Source organism: Miscanthus floridulus, chromosome 19, assembly GCF_019320115.1.
Source record: "Miscanthus floridulus cultivar M001 chromosome 19, ASM1932011v1, whole genome shotgun sequence".
Taxonomy (NCBI): domain Eukaryota; kingdom Viridiplantae; phylum Streptophyta; class Magnoliopsida; order Poales; family Poaceae; genus Miscanthus; species Miscanthus floridulus.
Genome location: NC_089598.1, coordinates 67,566,071 through 67,586,075, shown reverse-complemented (window position 1 = coordinate 67,586,075; position 20,005 = coordinate 67,566,071). Strand labels below are relative to the sequence as shown.

At 44.6% G+C, this 20,005-nt stretch overlaps 1 protein-coding gene across 1 annotated transcript in view; it reads right to left on the bottom strand.

Annotated features, from left to right (window-relative positions):
- Positions 1-12,156, bottom strand: part of LOC136526140 (mitogen-activated protein kinase kinase kinase 1-like) — a 51,257-nt gene extending 39,101 nt beyond the window's left edge. Inside the window, exon 1 of the mRNA XM_066518903.1 lies at positions 11,970-12,156. Coding sequence (XP_066375000.1) covers positions 11,970-12,156 — 187 coding nt within the window. The remainder of the gene's footprint in view (positions 1-11,969) is intronic.
- Between the last annotated feature and the right edge of the window lie 7,849 nt (positions 12,157-20,005).

Sequence of the window (20,005 nt, the reverse complement as noted above, 5' to 3'; positions counted from 1 at the left end):
TCGGGTTCCAGGACCAGTCTGCCTTAAATTGGTCACCCAAGACGCATCTGGACTCCGTTTTTGATGATCCACATATGGATGGAAAGATAATTGGATAAGGAAGCCAACCCAATTGGTTTCACGACAAAAGACATTCGAAATCAACAGTAATCGTCGAAACAAGTCAGCGTCCAGAATCTGCCAGGGTGCTGCGACACCATCTTTTGGTCCGTTGGACCGTGTATCGTGTTTGGGCCCATTAGGGGGCGCGTCCAGGGGGGTGACGCCCAAGACTCTATAACTAGCAGCCATCGCTCTCCTTAGGGTTTGGGTTTTGTTTAGTTCTTGATTTCCTCATGAAACAGACATCATTTTGCTGCAATTGTGCCGCCAAGGCTGCTTGCTGTGAACCAGGGCCCCAGTTCTTGATCTTGTTCGCCTGTGGCGATTAGTCCTTTCGAATAAAGACTTGAACTCCTTCTTATTTTCATATGCCTCATATTTATTTGCAATTTCAGATTGCGTTCATCCCGTTCTTGCTTGTGTTCTCGATTCGCTTGCAGGAAAGCCTTCTCGGTGAGGTCAATCGCGTTCGCGTGGTTGATAACCAACAGAGCAGTGGTGTAACGGTTGCGGGGGTCCGAATCAGTCTTGGTTCGAAGCCTAGATCATGAACGTCGAGTCTCCACCAATCGACGCTATCATACCTTTCGGAAGATCGGCCCTAGTCTACATCACCTCATACACAAAAATGGTATGACTCATTATGGGTAGTTGTGGATCGACTAACCAAGGTGGCACATTTCATTCCTGTCAAGACCACATACTCAGGAGCCAAGCTAGCAGAATTGTATATGGAGAGAATAGTGTACTTACATGGTGTTCCAAAGAAGATAGTTTCTGACAAAGGGACACAATTCACCTCACAATTCTGGCAGAAGCTCATGAATCCATGGATACGAAGCTAAATTTTAGTTCAGCTTATCATCCTCAAACAGATGGACAGACAAAAACAACAAATCAAATCCTAGAAGATATGTTGAGGGCATCTGCATTATAGTATGGTACTAGCTAGGGCAAAAGCTTATCGTATGCAGAATTTTCATATAACAACAGCCATCAAAAGAGTTTAAAAATGTCACCTTTTGAAGCATTGTATGGCAGAAAGTGCAGGACACCACTATTCTGGAACCAGGTAGGGGAACGACAAGTGTTTGGCCTAGAGATCCTGAGGGAAGCAGAAAAACAAGTGCAAACAATTAGGGAGAATCTGAAAGTAGCTCAATCAAGACAAAAAAGCTATGCAGATACTAGGAGAAGAGATTTGGAGTTTAAAGTTGGTGATTATGTATATCTCAAAGTGTCACCATTGAGCGGAATTAAGAGGTTCCATGTTAAAGGGAAGTTATTACCAAGGTATGTGGGACCCTTCAAAATCTTGGATAGAAGAGGAGAGGTTACTTATCAGCTGGAATTACCAAAGAATCTATCAGGAGTGCACAATGTGTTTCATGTGTCATAGCTCAAAAATTGTTTACGTGTGCCTAAAGAACAGTTTCCCTTGGAGGAACTTAATATCAAGGAAGATCTCACATATACTGAGTGTCCTATCAAGATCTTGGAAGTAGCGAAAAGAATCACTCGGAGTAAGATCATCAGAATATGTAAGGTTCAATGGAATGTGCACTCTGAGGATGAGGCAACATGGGAAAGAGAGGAAGATCTAAAATTAAAGCATCCCCATCTTTTTCAGTCTTTTGAAACTCAAGGGCGAGATTCATCTTAAGGAGGGTAGGTTTCTAACACCCTAAAAATCATTTTCGGAAATAGTATATAATCTTGCATCTTTTATTTAATTTATCATGAATTGTTTAGGCCAAGTAATATTTTTTATGAATATTAAAATCAAATATAAGGTTTTAGAAACATTTTTGTTGCATTCATGCTGGTGCATAATTTTTGTTTGAGTGCAGGCCTGGTGTTGGGTGGCTTGAATTCAAACTTTGTCTGAATTTGAGCAAGTTTGCAAAAACAAAAAATAAAAAAGCTTCTTTCTTCATGCGCATGTAGCAGAGCTGGCACAACCCCTTCCCTCCCCTCCCTATTGGCCCAGAACCAGAGCTGGCACAGCCCCTTCCCTCTCCCTCTTCTTTCTTCATGCGCATGTAGCAGCCCACCTAGGCCCGTATCTGCGGCCTTCTCGGCCTCCTCCCCTTTTCCCGCACTCGCACCCGCCTTGGGCCTGCTCGGCACAATGCGCCCGCTCTTGCGTGGAGCGGCCTACTTCCGCCTACTAGCGCGTCGCCGCTGCTGTTGTAACACTCTAGTATTAAGCATTGTATTTGGCACTTGCATTTCATGAGCACAAGCATCATCCAAGCATTCATGACATATGAAGTTTCATTTCATTCACCTTAGACACATGTATATGCTTGTGATCATGTGTGACCAATGCAAAAGGTGGTTGTGAGGTCGCAAAAACACCTTAGACACATCTAGGATGGAAAATGGAACAATGTTTGTATTCATGACATGGGACAAATTTGCTTCTAAGTCCTAGTTTACTCAAAACTTCATTTTACATGATACTACTTTAACTAGAGTTGAACTATAGCATAGAGTGTTTGCATGGTAGTGCACCCTTAATAAAAGTTGTAGTTCTTGACATGGGTAACAAACTTTATTTAAGGGTCATGAGCTAATTCAGTTCCTAACATGGTCAAATAGGGTTTCAAAAAGTCAAATTAATGCTGTTGTAACAGAAAATTTTTGCTGTCCTAACTGCTTTTCTGTTTCAAAGTAGCCCACTTTGGAGCTTTGTAATTTGAAAACCAGCTCAAATTGGACCAAACTCTTTTAACAAAAGTTGTAGATCTCATGTAGCTCTTCATTTTGTATTAATGAAGTTTTCACAAACTCGCCACAGTTTAAGAGATCTAGAGGCTCAAAGTTCGTTGTTTCAATCGGCTGAATCGGCACAACCAATTTCAAACTTGGCGTCATGGCCGACCGGTGCTAGCTCCCTTCCACCACATGGCGTTGCATGCATGGCCATGTCCCCACACTGCCATGTCAAAAGCCGAGGCCGGGTGCTCGCTCACTCTCTCTCATGTGTTCACTTCCACTCGCCCTCGCTCTCGCTTCCTCTCGTGTGCGCCGAAGCGGAGCAACACACCGTGCCGCCACCGCATCGTCGCCGGCCAAGCACGTCACCATCGTAGCACCACCACCCAATCCATCTCACATGTAGCTCTGCTGTGTCGCCCTCTACCCCATTGACCCGCTAACAGCACTAGTTGAGCACAGTTGAGGCCACATTGCGCATTGCCATCGTCACCATGGCCATAGAGCACCGCCGAGCTCGAGCTCGCCCATGGCCAGCCACCACTATTGCTCCTCAGACCTCCCTCCACTTTGGTCCGTCGTCGCTATAGGTCATAGATACTACAACCGCCGCTCGTTTAACCGCTACCGCCTCAACAGCACGGGAACACACAATGGTGCCGTGTGCATCTGCCATGGCCGTGAGCTCAAGCTTGCCGTGGCTGACCCTGACTAGACCCTGTAATCCCCCTCTAGCATGTGTTTCTGCATTGCCATGAACCCTAGCACTATCCCTGAAGATGGAGACTTGCATTTGGCAGCCATCTCATCGGAATGGTGACCTCACCGTCGCCGCGCTCGTGTCGCCGTGCAACCATGCACGTGGCCGGAGCTCACCGCTGCTTCACCGTAGCTTAGACCTAGACCTAGAGCTCCGCTAAGACCTCCTGACGCCGTAGCCCCGCTCGCCTGGCCATGTCATGCCCCCACCACGCGCCGCCGCTGAGCCACCATGCTCATCTGCAAGGTAGCTCCGGTGATCCGCCGAGCCAACCGAGGGTACCATTAGATGCGGCAGAGGGTGGGGAACACGATCGTGGTGACCTCGTCGATGAGCTCTCACCGGTCAACCACCGCCCCTACTCTGTGTGTGTGACATGTGGGGCCCGTTGACCGTGGAACCCAGCTGTCTGTCTCTAGGGTACACTAAAACTGGGTGCACGTAGCGATTTAAGTTTTAAATGTTTTACTTTATTCTTTTTTAGAAATTGATTCAAACTTGCAAAATTTATATCTAGAGCTAGGAGTCTACAAATTGAGTGAACCAAATTTTATTGGATTCATCTTGATGAGTACTATCTGTTAAAAATATGAAACTTGATAAATGCTACCATTTTGTACCCTGTTTCAATTATTTTGTTTATGCCTATTAATCTTGAAAAATGCATAACTTAAGTTTGGTATATCTAAAAATATGATTCCAATTTTGTTAGTCATGTCTTGACATGTTGTAGCTAAGAAAAACATGAAACCAACAGTTAACATGCTTGGTATATGATTTCTTATTTTAGCTTAATTAAATGCTAATTCATGTGAAATTAATTGTGATCAAATTAGGTAATCTATGGACATGAATTAATTTCATAGTATGCTGATGTTATGGAGAATGTGAGAAAAATATAAAATCTGTTGCTTGACACTATTCACTATACTAGGTATATTTAAGTAGAATTATGCCATGCAACTTGTCATTTTTGTAGAGGCTGCCATACATATCCAAATGGACTAAAATTTTAACAGAGGTCTCTTGAGAGCATGTTTAAGCTACTGTAATTTTTCCTGAATTTTTTGTGCAGTAGAAGTAGCAGTTCCAATTTTCATCTAAATTAAATAACTTATAAAGGCTTATATACAATTGATTTAGGTCCAACCCTTGTACCTTTCAACGTGTTGGTGATGTATATAATCAGTGGGTACATTTGGTTGTGACCAATTTTGATTGAGCGTATACAGTTATATATTATTGCTCTCTAATTCGATTGCATCTAGTTTTTGAGTTGTTTGCTTTGTATTAGCATGATGCTTGTTAAATTAGGTGATTAGGTTAATTAAAATAAGTTGTTAACTGCAGCTCATATACATCTTAATGATGATGAGCAACTCTATCTTAGATTGTTAGAGCATGGTGAGTGTATGTTTCTTGTACTAGAGAAGAGATATACACCTACCTAGTAAAAATAAAGTTAATCTTGTCATCACCATAGTATTGGTTGTTAAGTACGTGTATGTGTATGCATTGCAGCATATCCTATCATCAATATCATCACCTATGCATTCTTTGTCTCTTATTGCGCACTCATGCATATAGGATCGCCAGCGGGAATAACACTATTGGAATTCAAAGCAGTGGAAGAAGAGGACCAGGAGGCACCACAGCAAGTAGCTCTAGCCAGTGAAGAGCAGGCCCTAGTGGAATTACCGGAGTGCCCAGATCGTAGGCCTACCTCTTTTCTGAAAGACAAGCCCCAAAGCATTCTAAGCCTCCTATGTTTTACAAATATTAACTTCAGTCCTTTTATATTTGATGCATTAGGTTATAGGAGTTGATTGGAAACTCTTGATGCATATAATTTCCTTGTCCAGACATATACCTTGAACCATGTGTAGGTCTAGGATCAAATATATGCTTAGCTCGGTAGAAGTCAGGTGATTTCCTACCACCTGCGAGAGGTAGGTGAATGTCTAGTCACGGTTGGCTATAATTGCTATCGTGGAAAAGAACCATGTGACGAGGTAAATGGAGGCCGAGCAGAGTCTAGGTTGTAGGTTGACACTTGTGATTCCGTCTGAGGGTTCCGTCTGAGCCGCTTAAGGACCGCAGCGTTGAAGGCCATCTTGTCATTTTGAACGCATGCCTATCACTTAGCTGGCCAGATAACTCTTTCGACCATGAAGCCGAGTAGCTCAACTCAAGTCGGGCACCGTTCTATGAAAGTGCGCACTCTGGATGATAGTAAGGATGTGTAGGGAGCCAGATGTGATCCCAAGGCTAGGCATGGCCTGAACGTCCTGGCAGCTGGTTATCCCTGATTGTATGGCGCTGATCGAACCCGTGAAATATGGACCTAAATTATACTAAAGGTGACCTAAGACTACCTTAGCGTAGGTATGTATGGGTTTGTGTTAGGAATAACTACTCAGCTAGTTACAATCAATTCGAATCGCCATCTCCCTGGATAGTAAGAAACTTGATGAAGCCCCTTCATCATAGTCACTTGATCAAATGTGATGGTTATGAGGAACGTGCAAATATTATACCGGATATGGTCACTATTGTTTGCTTGATCTAAAATTAAGTGATTGCTCTAGTATAAGTGCCAACTTAGACATGCTTAATTTTAATAAGTATAACTTGTTGCTTGAATAACTAATCTGATCAAAATATATATTACTTCCACTTTTACACAAAATGTTGTCAAGCCAACTCCACTTATAAAGCATTGCATGATCCTTGGTGTCATTTTATTTTTGGTTTATGACACGTAATTCTAGCTGAGTACCTTCTCGGACTTAGGGTTTATTTCCCACTTGTTGCAGATGGTACTATATTGCATGGGTACTGCAAGAATTGCTTCTCTCCAGCCGTGGACGAGGAGTAATGCCGCAAGCAAGGCTCTTCTATGTGGTCTTATCTATGATGCTTTTGTTGGACTTGATCATGAACTGGCATGTATTTAAACAAGTATGTGATGATGGTTTTAAAACTATATTGCTTCTGCTACTACTTTATTTGAACTTGGGTTGTAATAACTCTTTCCGTACTCTGATATATGTTGAACTCCTTGTGAACTTATGTAACATGTGGCTTGTATATTGAATCATGTATGATCTTGGTTGTATGTTAGATTATTCAAGATCCTTCATGATACTCGACACACTACCGGGTTTATATGTGCTCAAGTATGACACTGCGGCCGCTTCGGTGGTTGCCATTATACTTGTGCTCTTATAAATTAGTCGGTTCTACCATAGCTACCAGCCCAGCCCCACTTGCCAGTGCGCCCACACCCGCTGCCGCCATGGCCCCACCCGTCAGCGGCAGCACCTTTTCCCCTACCTCCAGCCAAATGGTGTCGCTACCGTTTTCGCCTCCACTATAAACGCCATCATGGTAGTGGCCTTGATGGCCATTGAGCCACCTCCTCTTGCCCTAGTGGTGCACCCATGGCCACCCACCGCCTCTCCCCAACCTATAAAGCCAAGGCCAAGGCATCCCCTTTCTTCCCCTTTACTGTCCCGTAGCTCACCGCCACCGCCCCACCTCTCGGTTGCCATCCCTGGCAGCCTGCCGCCATCAACGCTGCGTTGACGACCTTCAAAAGGTGAGGCCATGCCCGTCCAAAGCAACCCTATGCCCTTCCCTTTTAATTCACGCAAGCAAAGGCTCACCAGAGCTCTTTATCTCTCTCACAGATCCCCACTGCCATCACCCTCATCGCGTTGAGCCTCACCGCCGTTGTCGAGGCCTTGCTCGAGTTTGTTGTCATGCCCATGTTCCTCTAGTGCCTTCCCCTTCGTAAGCCAAGGCTAGGAGCCCTGTATCGGCAGCTTGCAGGCGATCCCCGAGCCGCTCCCATGGCGCACCGCCACAGTGACTACCGCCGGTCCATGGTGGACCGCGGGACCGAGCCTAAGCGCGTAGTCCACGGCCATGTCCATGGCCCCAACCAACCCCGTCGCACCACATGGTGCCGTGTCGGCATGCGCTCAGCAGCAGCCATACCTTTTACCCTGAGGCCCCTAAGTTTTTTGGATATCAACCCGCCTCCATCCTAGTGTAAAGAACCTTAGATTTAGGTCCTATTTTTAGCAATTTGAACCCTGAGCTCTCTAGTTTTTGTGCCCGCATGAAAGGATCAAGATGCCCAAGAGGGGGGGGTGAATTAGGCTAATTCTAAATTTCTTTGCAATAATTAAACCCTACGGTTAGCCCACTTCACCCCTTGTGCCTAGAAAGTATTACTAATGTTCTACCACACAAAAAGTCTTACAACCTAAGTTCCAATCCTACTCTAGCATGGCAATTCTATGAATGTAAAGACAAGAATTGAATTGCTCAAAGTAAAGAGAAACGAGAAACGCGACGATGTTTTGCTGAGGTATTGGAGAGTCGCCACTCCCCACTAGTCCTCATTAGAGCACCCACACAAGGGTGTAGTTCCCCCTTGATTCGTGCAAGGATCAAGTGCTCTCTACGGGTTGATTCTTTGACACTCCATCGCGGTGAATCACCCACAACCGCTCACAACTTGAGTTGAGTCATCCACAAGCTCTGTCGGAAGATCACAAAGCTCCCAATCACCACCAAGCCATCTAGGTGATGGTGATCACCAAGAGTAACAAGCATGAACTCTCACTTGACCACAACAAGCCTAATGAGAAGGGTGGATGCACACTTTGCTACTCTTGCTTTCACTAATGAGGTCTCTCTCTTGGATTCTCAAATCTTAATTAGCTCACTAGGACCTTGCTCTTCTTGGCACTCTCAAGGGTGTTTCTTAGCTGTTGGAATGAGCAAAAGTGATCCCTTGAGTGAATAGAAGAAGTCTTTATAACCCCTCATTCAAAATGAACCGTTATGTGCCTCTACAGCGTGACCGGACGCTCTGGTCAAGTTGACCGGATGCTCTGGTCAGTTCACCTACCTCTATGCAGTTTAAGTTGTGACCGGACACTGGCCAGCGTCTGGTCACGAAAACTGCCCTTTGGAACCTTACTAATGTTGACCGGACTCTGGAACCCCATCGTCCAGTCACTTTGCTACTCAGCGTCCGGTCAGTAGCCGGAACCTGACCAGCGCCCGATCAGCACTGACCGAACATGTTCGATCAAGATTCTCCCTCTCTAGAACCTTATTGGAGTTGTCCGGACTCTGGCTCCCAGCGTCCGGTCACTCACCTCTCAGCGTTTGGTCATATCCAGACGACTTCACCTTGATCAAATGAACTGACCGGACTCTGTGCCAGCGTCCGGTGACACCGGAACCAGCGTTCGTTCAGCATTTGACCCTCCATTCACTTCCAACTCACAATCATATGTGAATGAAGTTCGCTCCAATTGATCTAAGGGCTTTTTAGGAGCTACCTAGTGCTAGATTTGACAAGTGTGCACCACACCTAACCCACTAGACTCACCTAGGTCAAGCTACCCTTAGAACTAGTCCATCCTTAACCTTGTCGTCCATCCTTTGAAAACCAAAATGATTTCCATCGTAGGGGCATGACAACCATGATTGCCCAATCAATTGTCATTACCATGACCTAACTTAATTGCTTCTGCAAAGCACATGTTAGTCACAGTAATCTCGTATTGTCATTCATCACCAAAACCCAACTAGGGGCCTAGATGCTTTCAATCTCCCCCTTTTTGGTGATTGATGATAATACAACCTCGAGTATGTATAAGAGATGAGGTTTTCAACATGCTTGGTTCATATAAGCTTTTGATAATAAGAACAAAAGAGTTAGGCAAGCTTATATGACCTAAGCCAACATGATGTACTCAATAGATATGAAATAAGCATGAGTACAAGTAATAAAGCTCATTTGCATCGGAGTAAAATGTGGAAGCAAAGCAAATGAGCATAACCAAGTGATATGACATATAAATAATTCAAAGTAGAGAGCACACATGTCACATATCACATAAATATCACGATCACATAGATATCACTATCACATAAATATAGTTTGATGTATGAAAGTAAATACATGAATGCATAATAGTGTATCACACATAAAAAACCAAATATAATAGATAAGCTAAGCTCCCCCTAGATAAGTCGCTGCCCCTAAGTCTAACATACTTGATGCCTCTCCCCCTTTGGTGTCAAACACCAAAACCTAAGGGTTGGTCGGTGGGGCTGCAGCGGACGAGTCGGACGCTGAGGTGCGAGGAGCGAGATGGAACTGTGTGACATCATCATCTAACCCTGAGCTCTAAGCCATATGACCCTCTGTAGTAGGAAGCGACGTTGAAGCGGTCTGAGTCAGATCAGGGACTGGTGTGGCCTGTGACTCTATAGGTATGAATGTGGTAGGCGGCTCTGATGATGCAACCGAGGAAGGGAGCGTCTCTGTAGTCTTGGTAATAGGTGCAACTATGGAAGGACCAAGGACATGTAGATATGGCAGAGTAGGCTGCCGTATCAACTCACTAAAGGTAGCACCAAGGCTCCTGGAAACTATGGTATCTAGCGCTAGCAACGAGGAAGTCTGAGCCGGTGTGAAGCCCATCTGAAGAGGTGTGAACTGTGGGGCTGGCATTAGCGAGGAAAACCACTAGGACACCTGCTATGTAGGTGAAGGAAACTGTGTCGTTGGCTGTCCCTAACTCTGAAGCCCACTAGGCTATAAAGCTAGAGTCGTAGAAGTAGTGGTAGGCTGGCCGATCTAGGGTGAAGGCTATGGCGGTGGAGCCCCAATAGCAGTCACAACATGCTACATAAATCCAAGTAACGGTTGCTGCATGAGGAGCTATGGCTGATGCATAGCCTGCTGCTACTACTGCTGGATCGCCTGCTGCTGTCGCTCGAACTCATCCTGCCTAGTCTGAAATTGTGCAAATGTAGCAGCGGTCTCCTAGGCCTGGCGAGCCTGATCCTGTCTCATCTGCTCAAGGATAGCAAGTAGAGCAGGGTCTGTCTGTGGTGTAGGTGGAGCTAAACTAGAGCTACCGTCCTCATGGTCATGTCGCCATGGAGGCATCTGAGGGATGTCCTAGTAGTTATCATCAGTACTGTCGCTGGGGTTGCTCTCGACCATCCCCTCCTGCTGAGCATCTAACTGCTCCTCCTCTGTAGCTGCTCTACCCCTTATGGTCTCATCCTACTAAGCTACAGTCTCTGGCACCTCTAGACGATGGCAAGACTGCCTAGGTGTCCTCACTGCACTGTGGCGGAGCATCTGAGTCATGTTATAGGTAGGAAACTCTGTAGTAGCACTACTGTACTCTGCTAGCATCTTAGGTGGCCTCACTATAATTGCTCTATGAATCAAGAATGTAATCCAGTGAGCATATGGCAACTGCCGGTGACCTCTGAATCCCTCTACAATAGTATCCTCCATCTCTAAAAGTAAGAGATCCCAAATATCAAATACAGTCTGCTGCATCAAGGCATTCTGTAGCCATAATTGAATGCGAGTCAAGCCCTCACGATATCCCATCCTTGGAAGCAGTGTCCTCCTCATAATATCATCAATCACTCTAGCTGTAGGAGTGAGGTCACTGGGTTTCCTGCTTGACTCCTCGCCGAATGGCTCTGTGAAGCAATGGCGGACCAAATCAGTAGAAGGCACCATATCGCCATGAGGGCATCTGGGAGGCACTGTCTGACCATGGCAAACCTCATGTAGTCGGACAGGTTGCTCGAAGTCTGAGAATCTCCCTGACCCTAAAGCTCATCAGCCTGTAATCTCTGCCTCTGAATGAAAAGTGAATGAATCTATGCTACGGGTCAATCCAAAGTGTAGCATAGAACTCTCAGACCCAAGATGGAACATATCTGCATGTCCGTCTGAGTAAGTTAATCAGCCCTGGCAAGTAAGATAGGTAAGGGCGAATGTGCTCTCCAGCTGCTGCTACAATGGCCTCAATAGAGCAAATCCTCTAAGACCTGAATGCTGCCCCACTATTAAGATATGCATTATAAAAATCCTCCTACAGTGGTGTGTAGAAGCCCTTTAATGCACGCTCATCCCTCCTCGGTGGAAACCACTCCTCAAACTGCACGAACCTGAGTTGTTGCACCTGCTTAGCCTTGGCGGCCCTCAAATCTAGATGATTCACTGGAGGTAGACCCTGTGGTCTAGGAGGTGGACGAGAACCCCTCCGCCGTGTCTCTGGCCTCGATGTCACCTAGGTACGGGTATGACTAGAGCGGTGAAGCTATGGCTGAGATGCTGGCTCTGTCTCCTCGGCCTGCTCTCCCTCCTGAGTCTGCTCTGCTGGCTGTGGCTCCCCCTGAGGCTGACGTTCCTCCAAAGCAACACGACGTCCCTCAAGCATGACAGTCCCAGCTGGACTACCATGACAACGCTCAACCTACTCAATAGCTGCCCTCTGGGTTGGTGAAAGCTGATCTGTAATATGTACTCCACTCCTAGCACCTCCTCTCTCTGCACAGTCTGCGGCGGCTGCAACTGCTGCTGCTCTCTCTATGTCAGGATCTAGAAACTTGTGCTTCTTTGTTGCAAGCTTCTTCGTCGCCTTGCCTTTTCTCTCAGAAGGCAGGTAAGGTGGGGGCCTCAGATCCTCATTACTGGGACCACCTTCGACATTCTTGACACGAGCCATCTGATGGAGCTGAAAAGAACAACTACACTAACAAGAATCAACTGCCAACTATCACTTCCGAGGCTTGGCCTCGATCCGTACTCACGAGCTTGGCCCTGAGTTGACTAACAACTGCCAAAGAGACCTTAGAAACACTGACTCGCTACACGATGGAATAGATTGGATATATGAATAATTTCAATATATATCTAGAGATATGAAACCCTAAGAAGCAAGCAATAGATGCAAAATTGGAAACGAGGGCTTGCTACCTGACGAAATGGTAATCTAAAGAGCAGAGCAACGAAACACGAGGGCACCACCGGGAAAATGCCTAGGGTTAGGGTTCCGGTAAGGCAATGCGGCGCGTCGATTTGGGCTGGTTGCTTGCACTACGGTGGATCACGACGGCGGCTTGGGCGTGCTCAGGTGGCTCTACTGCGGTGGGCATGATGGCGTGGGAAGGTGGCACAAGAAGAGGGCATGAGCGTGGCAGCACTAGGGCTCGGCGTGGGAGAGCTACAGCAGCTAGCATAGTGGCGCTGCTTCATTGCGGGCACGACGTCGCAGGGCACGGCGGCGGTGCTAGCGAGGCTATGCGGGAGTGGCGTAGAGGCGCGGGCGTAGGCAATGGTGAGCTCGAGCGTGGAGCATGACGCGGGTGCGGATGTGATGGCGGCTAGGGCACGAGCTATGGCAATGTCGGCGTGGGGTACGGGATTAGGTCATGGCGGCGTTGACATTATATTGTGGCCCACTCATGATAGAAAAGGAAACAGAGAAAAGAGTTCAGATCCCACACGATTTCTACTGACCAGACGCTCCGATGGCAACAACCGGACGCTGTCACCTAGAGTCCGGTCGATTCTAGAGAGGTCCAAAACCCCTAGAATTATGACCGGACGCGTCCGATCACCACTGACTGAACATAGCAAGAGTGTGGTCCAACCTGTCCCCTTCGTCTTCGCTCGACCAGGCACAGGAACGCCATCTGACCGGATGCTGGATAGCAGAGTCCGATCACTCCTTTGTAGCAACAGTTCACCTCCTGTGAACTAACCGGACGCTGGACTTCAGAGTCCAGTGCAGCATCCGGTCACTCTTTTCCAGCAAATCTTCAAAGTTCCTTCGTGTTGCCTATTCCCAATCAAGTCCCAACTTTAATAAGACCCAAATAAACACTAATTGGGACTGATGTGAGTGACCTCTCTCAAACCCTCAAATTTTTCAAAATATTTTTCCTTAGGCTATAATTCTTTTTAAGAAAATAGGCAATAAGAGGGCAATTGAAGAGAAATGACAAAGCAACATTCATGCACATGCAATACTTGAAAGTAATTCTAGTTGCTTGTCAAGTTTCATCCAAGGTTAAGCTTCTTCACACTCTTTACGATGTTTATCTTAACCATGTTAGACAAGCCCTAAGTGCATTACCAAAAGGTAAACATGTTGTATGTTACAATGCAATGCAAAGGACAACACAAGCTTATTTTCTAGTGAAGTTGCTAAAATCAAGTACATTGAGCTCATTCCGCAATCGACAAAAAGTCGTCTCATCTAGCGGTTTAGTGAAGATATCCGCTAATTGATCCTCGGTCCTTACACTTTCTAGTGAAATATCATTCTTAGCAACATGATCTCTAAGAAAGTGATGGCGGATATCTATGTGCTTGGTACGAGAGTGTTGAACCAGATTATTAGCAAGTTTTACCGCACTCTCATTGTCACACAAAAGAGGTACTTTTTCTAGAACTACACCATAGTCTAGCAAAGTTTGCTTCATGTAAAGTATTTGTGCACAACAAGCACCCGTGGCAATGTATTCTACTTCGGTGGTGGACAAAGTCACACTATTTTGCTTCTTGGAGGACCAAGACACAAGTGATCTACCAAGCAAATGACACCCTCCGGGTGTGCTTTTTCTATCAACTTTGCAACCGGCATAATCCAAATCGGAATAGCCAACTAATTCAAATATAGCTCCTTTGGGATACCAAAGGCCAATGCTTGGTGTGTGCTTAAGATACCTAAGGATTCTTTTAATAGTAATCAAATGAGATTCCTTAGGATTAGCTTGAAATCTGGCACACATACACACACTAAACATGATATCGGGCCTAGATGCGGTTAAATATAACAAGCTACCAATCATAGAACGGTAGAGAGTTTGATCAATCGTGTTACCTCCCTCATCTAGGTCGAGATGTCCATTAGTTGGCACTGGTGTCTTGATTGGCTTACATTCATCCATTTTGAACCTCTTGAGAAGATCCTTGGTGTACTTTTCTTGAGAGATGAAAATCCCTTCTCTCATTTGCTTGACTTGAAAACCAAGAAAAAATGTAAGCTCTCCAATCATTGACATCTCGAACTCCTTCGACATCAATTCACCAAACTCTTTGCAAAAATCTTCATTTGATGATCCAAAGATGATATCATCAACATACACTTGACAAATGAAGATATATCCATCAAGCTTCTTGGTGAATAGTGCGGTGTCAACCTTCCCAATGGTGAAGCCCTTCTCAATGAGGAAGTCCCGAAGATGCTCATACCAAGCTCTTGGGGCTTGCTTAAGCCCATATAGCGCCATAGACAACCAATAAACATGATTAGGATATCTAGGGTCTTCAAACCCGGGAGGTTGATCAACATAGACTAGTTCATTAATAAAGCCATTTAAAAATGCACTTTTCACATCCATTTGATATAGTTTCATTTCATGATGTGATGCATATGCAAGGAGGATACGAATGGCTTCTAGTCTTGCAACCGGTGCAAAGGTCTCTCCAAAATCCAAACCTTCAACTTGAGAGAACCCCTTTGCAACTAGTCTTGCCTTGTTCCTCACAACAACACCTTGATCATCTTGCTTGTTGTGGAACACCCACTTTGTTCCAATGACTCTTGCACCCTGTGGTCGCTCTTCAAGAGTCCAAACTTCATTGCAGATGAAGTTGTTCAACTCTTCATGCATGGCATTTATCCAATTCGGATCTTGAAGAGCTTCTTCTACCTTAGTAGGCTCAAAGCAAGAGACAAAAGAGTGATGTTAAATAAATGAAGCAAGCTTTTGAGAGCGAGTCATTATTCCCTTTGATGGACTCCCTATGATGAGATCTTGTGGATGAGCTTGTAGTAGAGGTGAATTTATTCTATCAACCACTTGAGGGGGAGCTTGTGGAGCATCAACATCATGTGCTTGTGTCACCATTTGCTCATGGGAGACATGAGAGTCTTCATTTTCTACTCTCCCATCTTTGTCACCATCTTGTGGCACATTTGATGAAGAAGGTGGATTAATCACTTGCACATCATCTTCATCATCATTAGGCTTGATGTCTCCAACCAGAATGTTCTTCATTGCCTCCCTCAATAGTTCATCACCTACATCATCAAGATTCTCATGTGCTCCTTGGGAGCCATTAGATTCATCAAATTCCACATCATATGTTTCTTCAACCAAGCCGGTAGCATAATTAAATACTCTATATGCTTTGGACTTTGATGAGTAACCAACAAGAAAACCAATATCACAATATCTTTAAAACTTCCCTAGGTGTTGCCGCTTCTTGTAGATGTAGCATTTGCAACCAAACACCCTAAAAAAAGAGACGTCCGGCTTCATCCCATTGAGCAACTCATAAGGTGTCTTGCCAAGGAACTTTTGAAGGAATAGGCGGTTGGAAGCATAGCATGTGGTGTTGATAGCTTCCGCCCATAGAGCTTCAGGAGTGTTGTACTCATCAAGCATTGTTCTTGCTAGTGTGATCAATGTCCGGTTCTTTCTCTCAACTACACCATTTTGTTGAGGAGTATATGCTGCAGAGACCTCATGCTTGATTCCAACTTCATTACAATAGGCTTCAATGTTTGTGTTGTCAAATTCTTTCCCATTGTCGCTTCTAGTCTTCTTGAGCTTCACTTCAAACTCATTTTGTGCTCTCTTGGCAAACTTCTTGAAGCCTGATGCAACTTCAGATTTGTCATGAAGGAAGAACACCCATGTGTATCTTGAGTAGTCATCAACAATCACAAGACAATAAAGATTTCCTCCCAAACTTTTGTATGTTGTTGGTCCAAATAAGTCCATGTGAAGGAGCTCTAGCACTCTTGTGGTTGACAAGAAAGCTTTTGTAGGATGAGTGTTTGCAACTTGTTTGCCGGCTTGGCATGCACTACAAAGCTTATCCTTCTCAAACTTCACATCCTTCATCCCTCTCACCAAATCATTCTTCATTAGCTTCTTGAGTGAGCTCATCCCAACATGAGCAAGTCTTCTATGCCATAGCCACCCAAGTGTTGTTTTGGTGAATAGGTAAGTCTTCAAATTAGCATCTTCGGAGGTGAAGTCCACTAGATATAGGTTGTATCTAAATCCCTTGAATATCACTTGATCATCATCTTTCTTGGATACAACAACTTCCTTCTCGATAAATAGGCATTGAAAGCCAAGATCACACAATTGTCCAACAGATAGCAAGTTGAAGCTCAATGAAGCAACATATAGCACATTTCAGATTGAATGATCATTTGATATTGCCACTTTGCCCAATCCTTTAACTTTGCCCTTTGAATTATCTCCAAATTTGATTGTTTCTTGTCCATCTACTTCTTCATCTAGTGAGGTGAACTTGCGAGTATCACCGGTCAAATGTTGTGTGCAACCACTATCAATTACCCAATGACTTCCACTGGTCTTGTAGTTCACCTACACACAAGAGATCAAGCTTTAGGAACCCAAACTTATTGATGGCCCTTGACTTTCTCAACAAGTGACTTTGCTACCCAAATTTTCTTAGTCCTATTCTTATTGGGAGGTCCTAAGAACATAACTTTCATCTTTCCACTAAAGTCCTTTCTAAGCATGTAATGAGCATTGAAAGCAAAGGGTCTAGTATGCTTGGGCAAGGGTTGTGGTGGTGGAGTTTGACACTCATGGGCAAAGTGGCCTTCTTGTCCACACTCAAAACATCTCTTTGGCTTTGGCTTTGACTTGTGTTGTTGTTGTTGAGCTTGAGCCTTCTTCTCTTAGTTTTCCAAATACCCAATGCCACTTCTATCCATCTTCATGATAGTGTTCATTAGTAGCTCACTTTGAAGATGCTTGCCTCTTGTGAACTTGCTCAATCCAATCTTGAGATGCTCTTTCTCCAACTTGAGCTTCTTGTTCTCTTCCTTGAGTGCATCATTATTTTTCTCTTCCTTGAGTTTCTTGTTCTCTTCTTTGAGCTTCTCATTCTTAAGAATCAAATCACCATCTTGATCAAGAGTTTCTAGCACTATAGTGTTGGTGGTTTTGAGCTCTTCAAGATCTTTCTTGAGCTTTTCATTATCATGCTTGAGCTTGACATACTCATCATTGTTGTCGGTTTCAACCACTTGCTTGCCTTTGCCACTAGATCCTTGCTTAATGCTCTCAACAATTAAATCATCACATGATGTAGCTATATCAATCTTAACAACATCGTTAGTAGCATCATGTGACTCATTTGATAAAAATTCTTGAGCGATAACAAGATTATCATGATTGATCTTGAGAGTTGTATATTCTTCTTTTAGCATATTCTGGCTAGTGATGAGATATTTATGCATCCCCTCAAGTTTATCATGTTTATCTTTAAGCTCTTTTTTAGAAGATTTGAGCTCCTTGAGTTTGGATGACATAGCTTCATTTGCTTCTCTAAGCTCAACACTAGCCTTTTCGGCTATTTCACACTTAGCTAAAAGAGAATCATTCTTAGCTTCTAGCTTATCATTCTTAGCTTTAGTCTTTCTAATGATCTTAGTATATTGATTTAGCAATTTTACAAGATCATCATATGAAGGTGATTCATATTCATCATCATCACTATCACTATCACTATCATCATTGTTATCATGATCATCATCACTACTATCATCATCATTTGGTACCTTCCGTTCACCCTTGGCCATAAGGCATAGGTGTGTAGAGGATGATGGCGGTGGTGTCGGTGAAGATGATGAAGAGTCAATCATAATTGCGGCAACCTTCTCATTATCACTATCATCACCGGATGAGCAACTAGATGAATCAATATCCGTGAGTCAATCATCGATGATGTATGCCTTCCTATTTTTCTTCTTGTAGTGGAAGTCCTTCTTCTTGACATCTTTCTTCTTATATGGCTTGTTTTTCTTCTTTTCATCTTCATCTTCATCACTTGAGTCATCTTTCTTGCCCTTGTTCTTCTTGTACTTGTCTTTCTTGGGCTTGGTGCATTGATGTGCTAGATGACCAAGTTCTCTACAATTGTAGCAATCCATCTCGAAGATTGGCTTCCTTCTAGTGCTAGTGAAGAACTTCTTTTTCTTGCCATTGAACTTGATGCCACTCTTGTTAAGCTTCTTTAGCATCTTGGCGGTTCTTCTCACCATGAGAGCAAGACTTGCATCATCAACTTCATCATCACTTGAGCTCTCATACTTAATTCTTGCTTTGCCCTTCTCTTGGCTAGCCTTGAATGCTAAGTCTTTGTCTTTCTTCTTGGTAGAGGATGAGCCATCTTGTGGTGTGATGTGCATGTACATCTCATGAGCATTGATCTTTCCCAAGATTTGAGTCGGTGTAGCGGTGGGAATCCTTGTGAGGTAGCTCTAAGTATTCCAACATCTAGAGCTTCTAAATATGCCTCCATGCGGATTTTCCAATAAGGAATATCATCCCCCTCAAAGATAGGAGGAGGTCCATCCCCGTGAGACATCGTTCTCTAGGCGGTTGAGCCTAAATACATGAGCACGAGGCTCTGATACCAATTGAAAGGATCAAGATGCCTAAGAGGGGGGGTGAATTGGGCTAATTCTAAAATTCTTTGCAATAATTAAACCCTACGGTTAGCCCACTTCACCCCTTGTGCCTAGAAAGTGTTTCTATTGTTCTGCCACATAAAAGTTTTGCAACCTATGTTCCAATCCTACTCTAGCATGGCAATTCTATGAAAGTAAAGGCCAGAATTGAATTGCTCAAAGTAAATGCTTAAAGTAAAGAGAGAAGGAGGAATGCGGCGATGTTTGCTGAGGTATCGGAGAGTCACCACTCCCCACTAGTCCTTGTTGGAGCACCCATGCAAGGGTGTAGCTCTCCCTTGATCCGTGCAAGGATCAAGTGCTCTCTATGGGTTGATTCTTTGGCACTCCATCACGGTGAATCACCCACAACCGCTCATAACTTGAGTTGGGTCATCCACAAGCTCCATTGGATGATCACCAAGCTCCCAATCACCATCAAGCCATCTAGGTGATGGCGATCACCAAGAGTAACAAGCATGAACTCTCACTTAACCATGACAAGCCTAATGAGAAGGGTGGATGCACACTTTGCTACTCTTGCTTTCACTAATGAGGTCCTATCTTGGATTCTCAAATCTCAATCACCTCACTAGGACCTTGCTCTTCTTGGCACTCTCAAGGGTGTTTCTCAGCTATTGGAATGAGCAAAAGTGATCCCTTGAGTGAATAAAGGAAGTATTTATAACCCCTCATTCAAAACAAACCGTTATGTGCCTCTGCGGGGTGACTGGACGCTCCGGTCAAGTTGACCAGACGCTCCGATTAGTTCACCCACCTCCGTGTAGTTTAAGTTATGACCAAACACTGGCCAGCGTCTGGTTAGCACTAACCGGACGCGTCCGGTCATAAAAACTGCCCTCTAGAACCTTACTGATATTGACCGGACTCTAGAACCCCAGTGTCCTATCACTTTGCTGCTCAGCATCCGGTCAGTAGCCAGAACCTAACCAGTGTTCGGTCAGCACTGACCGGACGCGTCCGATCAGGATTCTCCCTCTCTAGAACCTTATTGGAGTTGACCGGACTCTGGCACCCAGCGTCCGGTCACTCACCTCTCAGC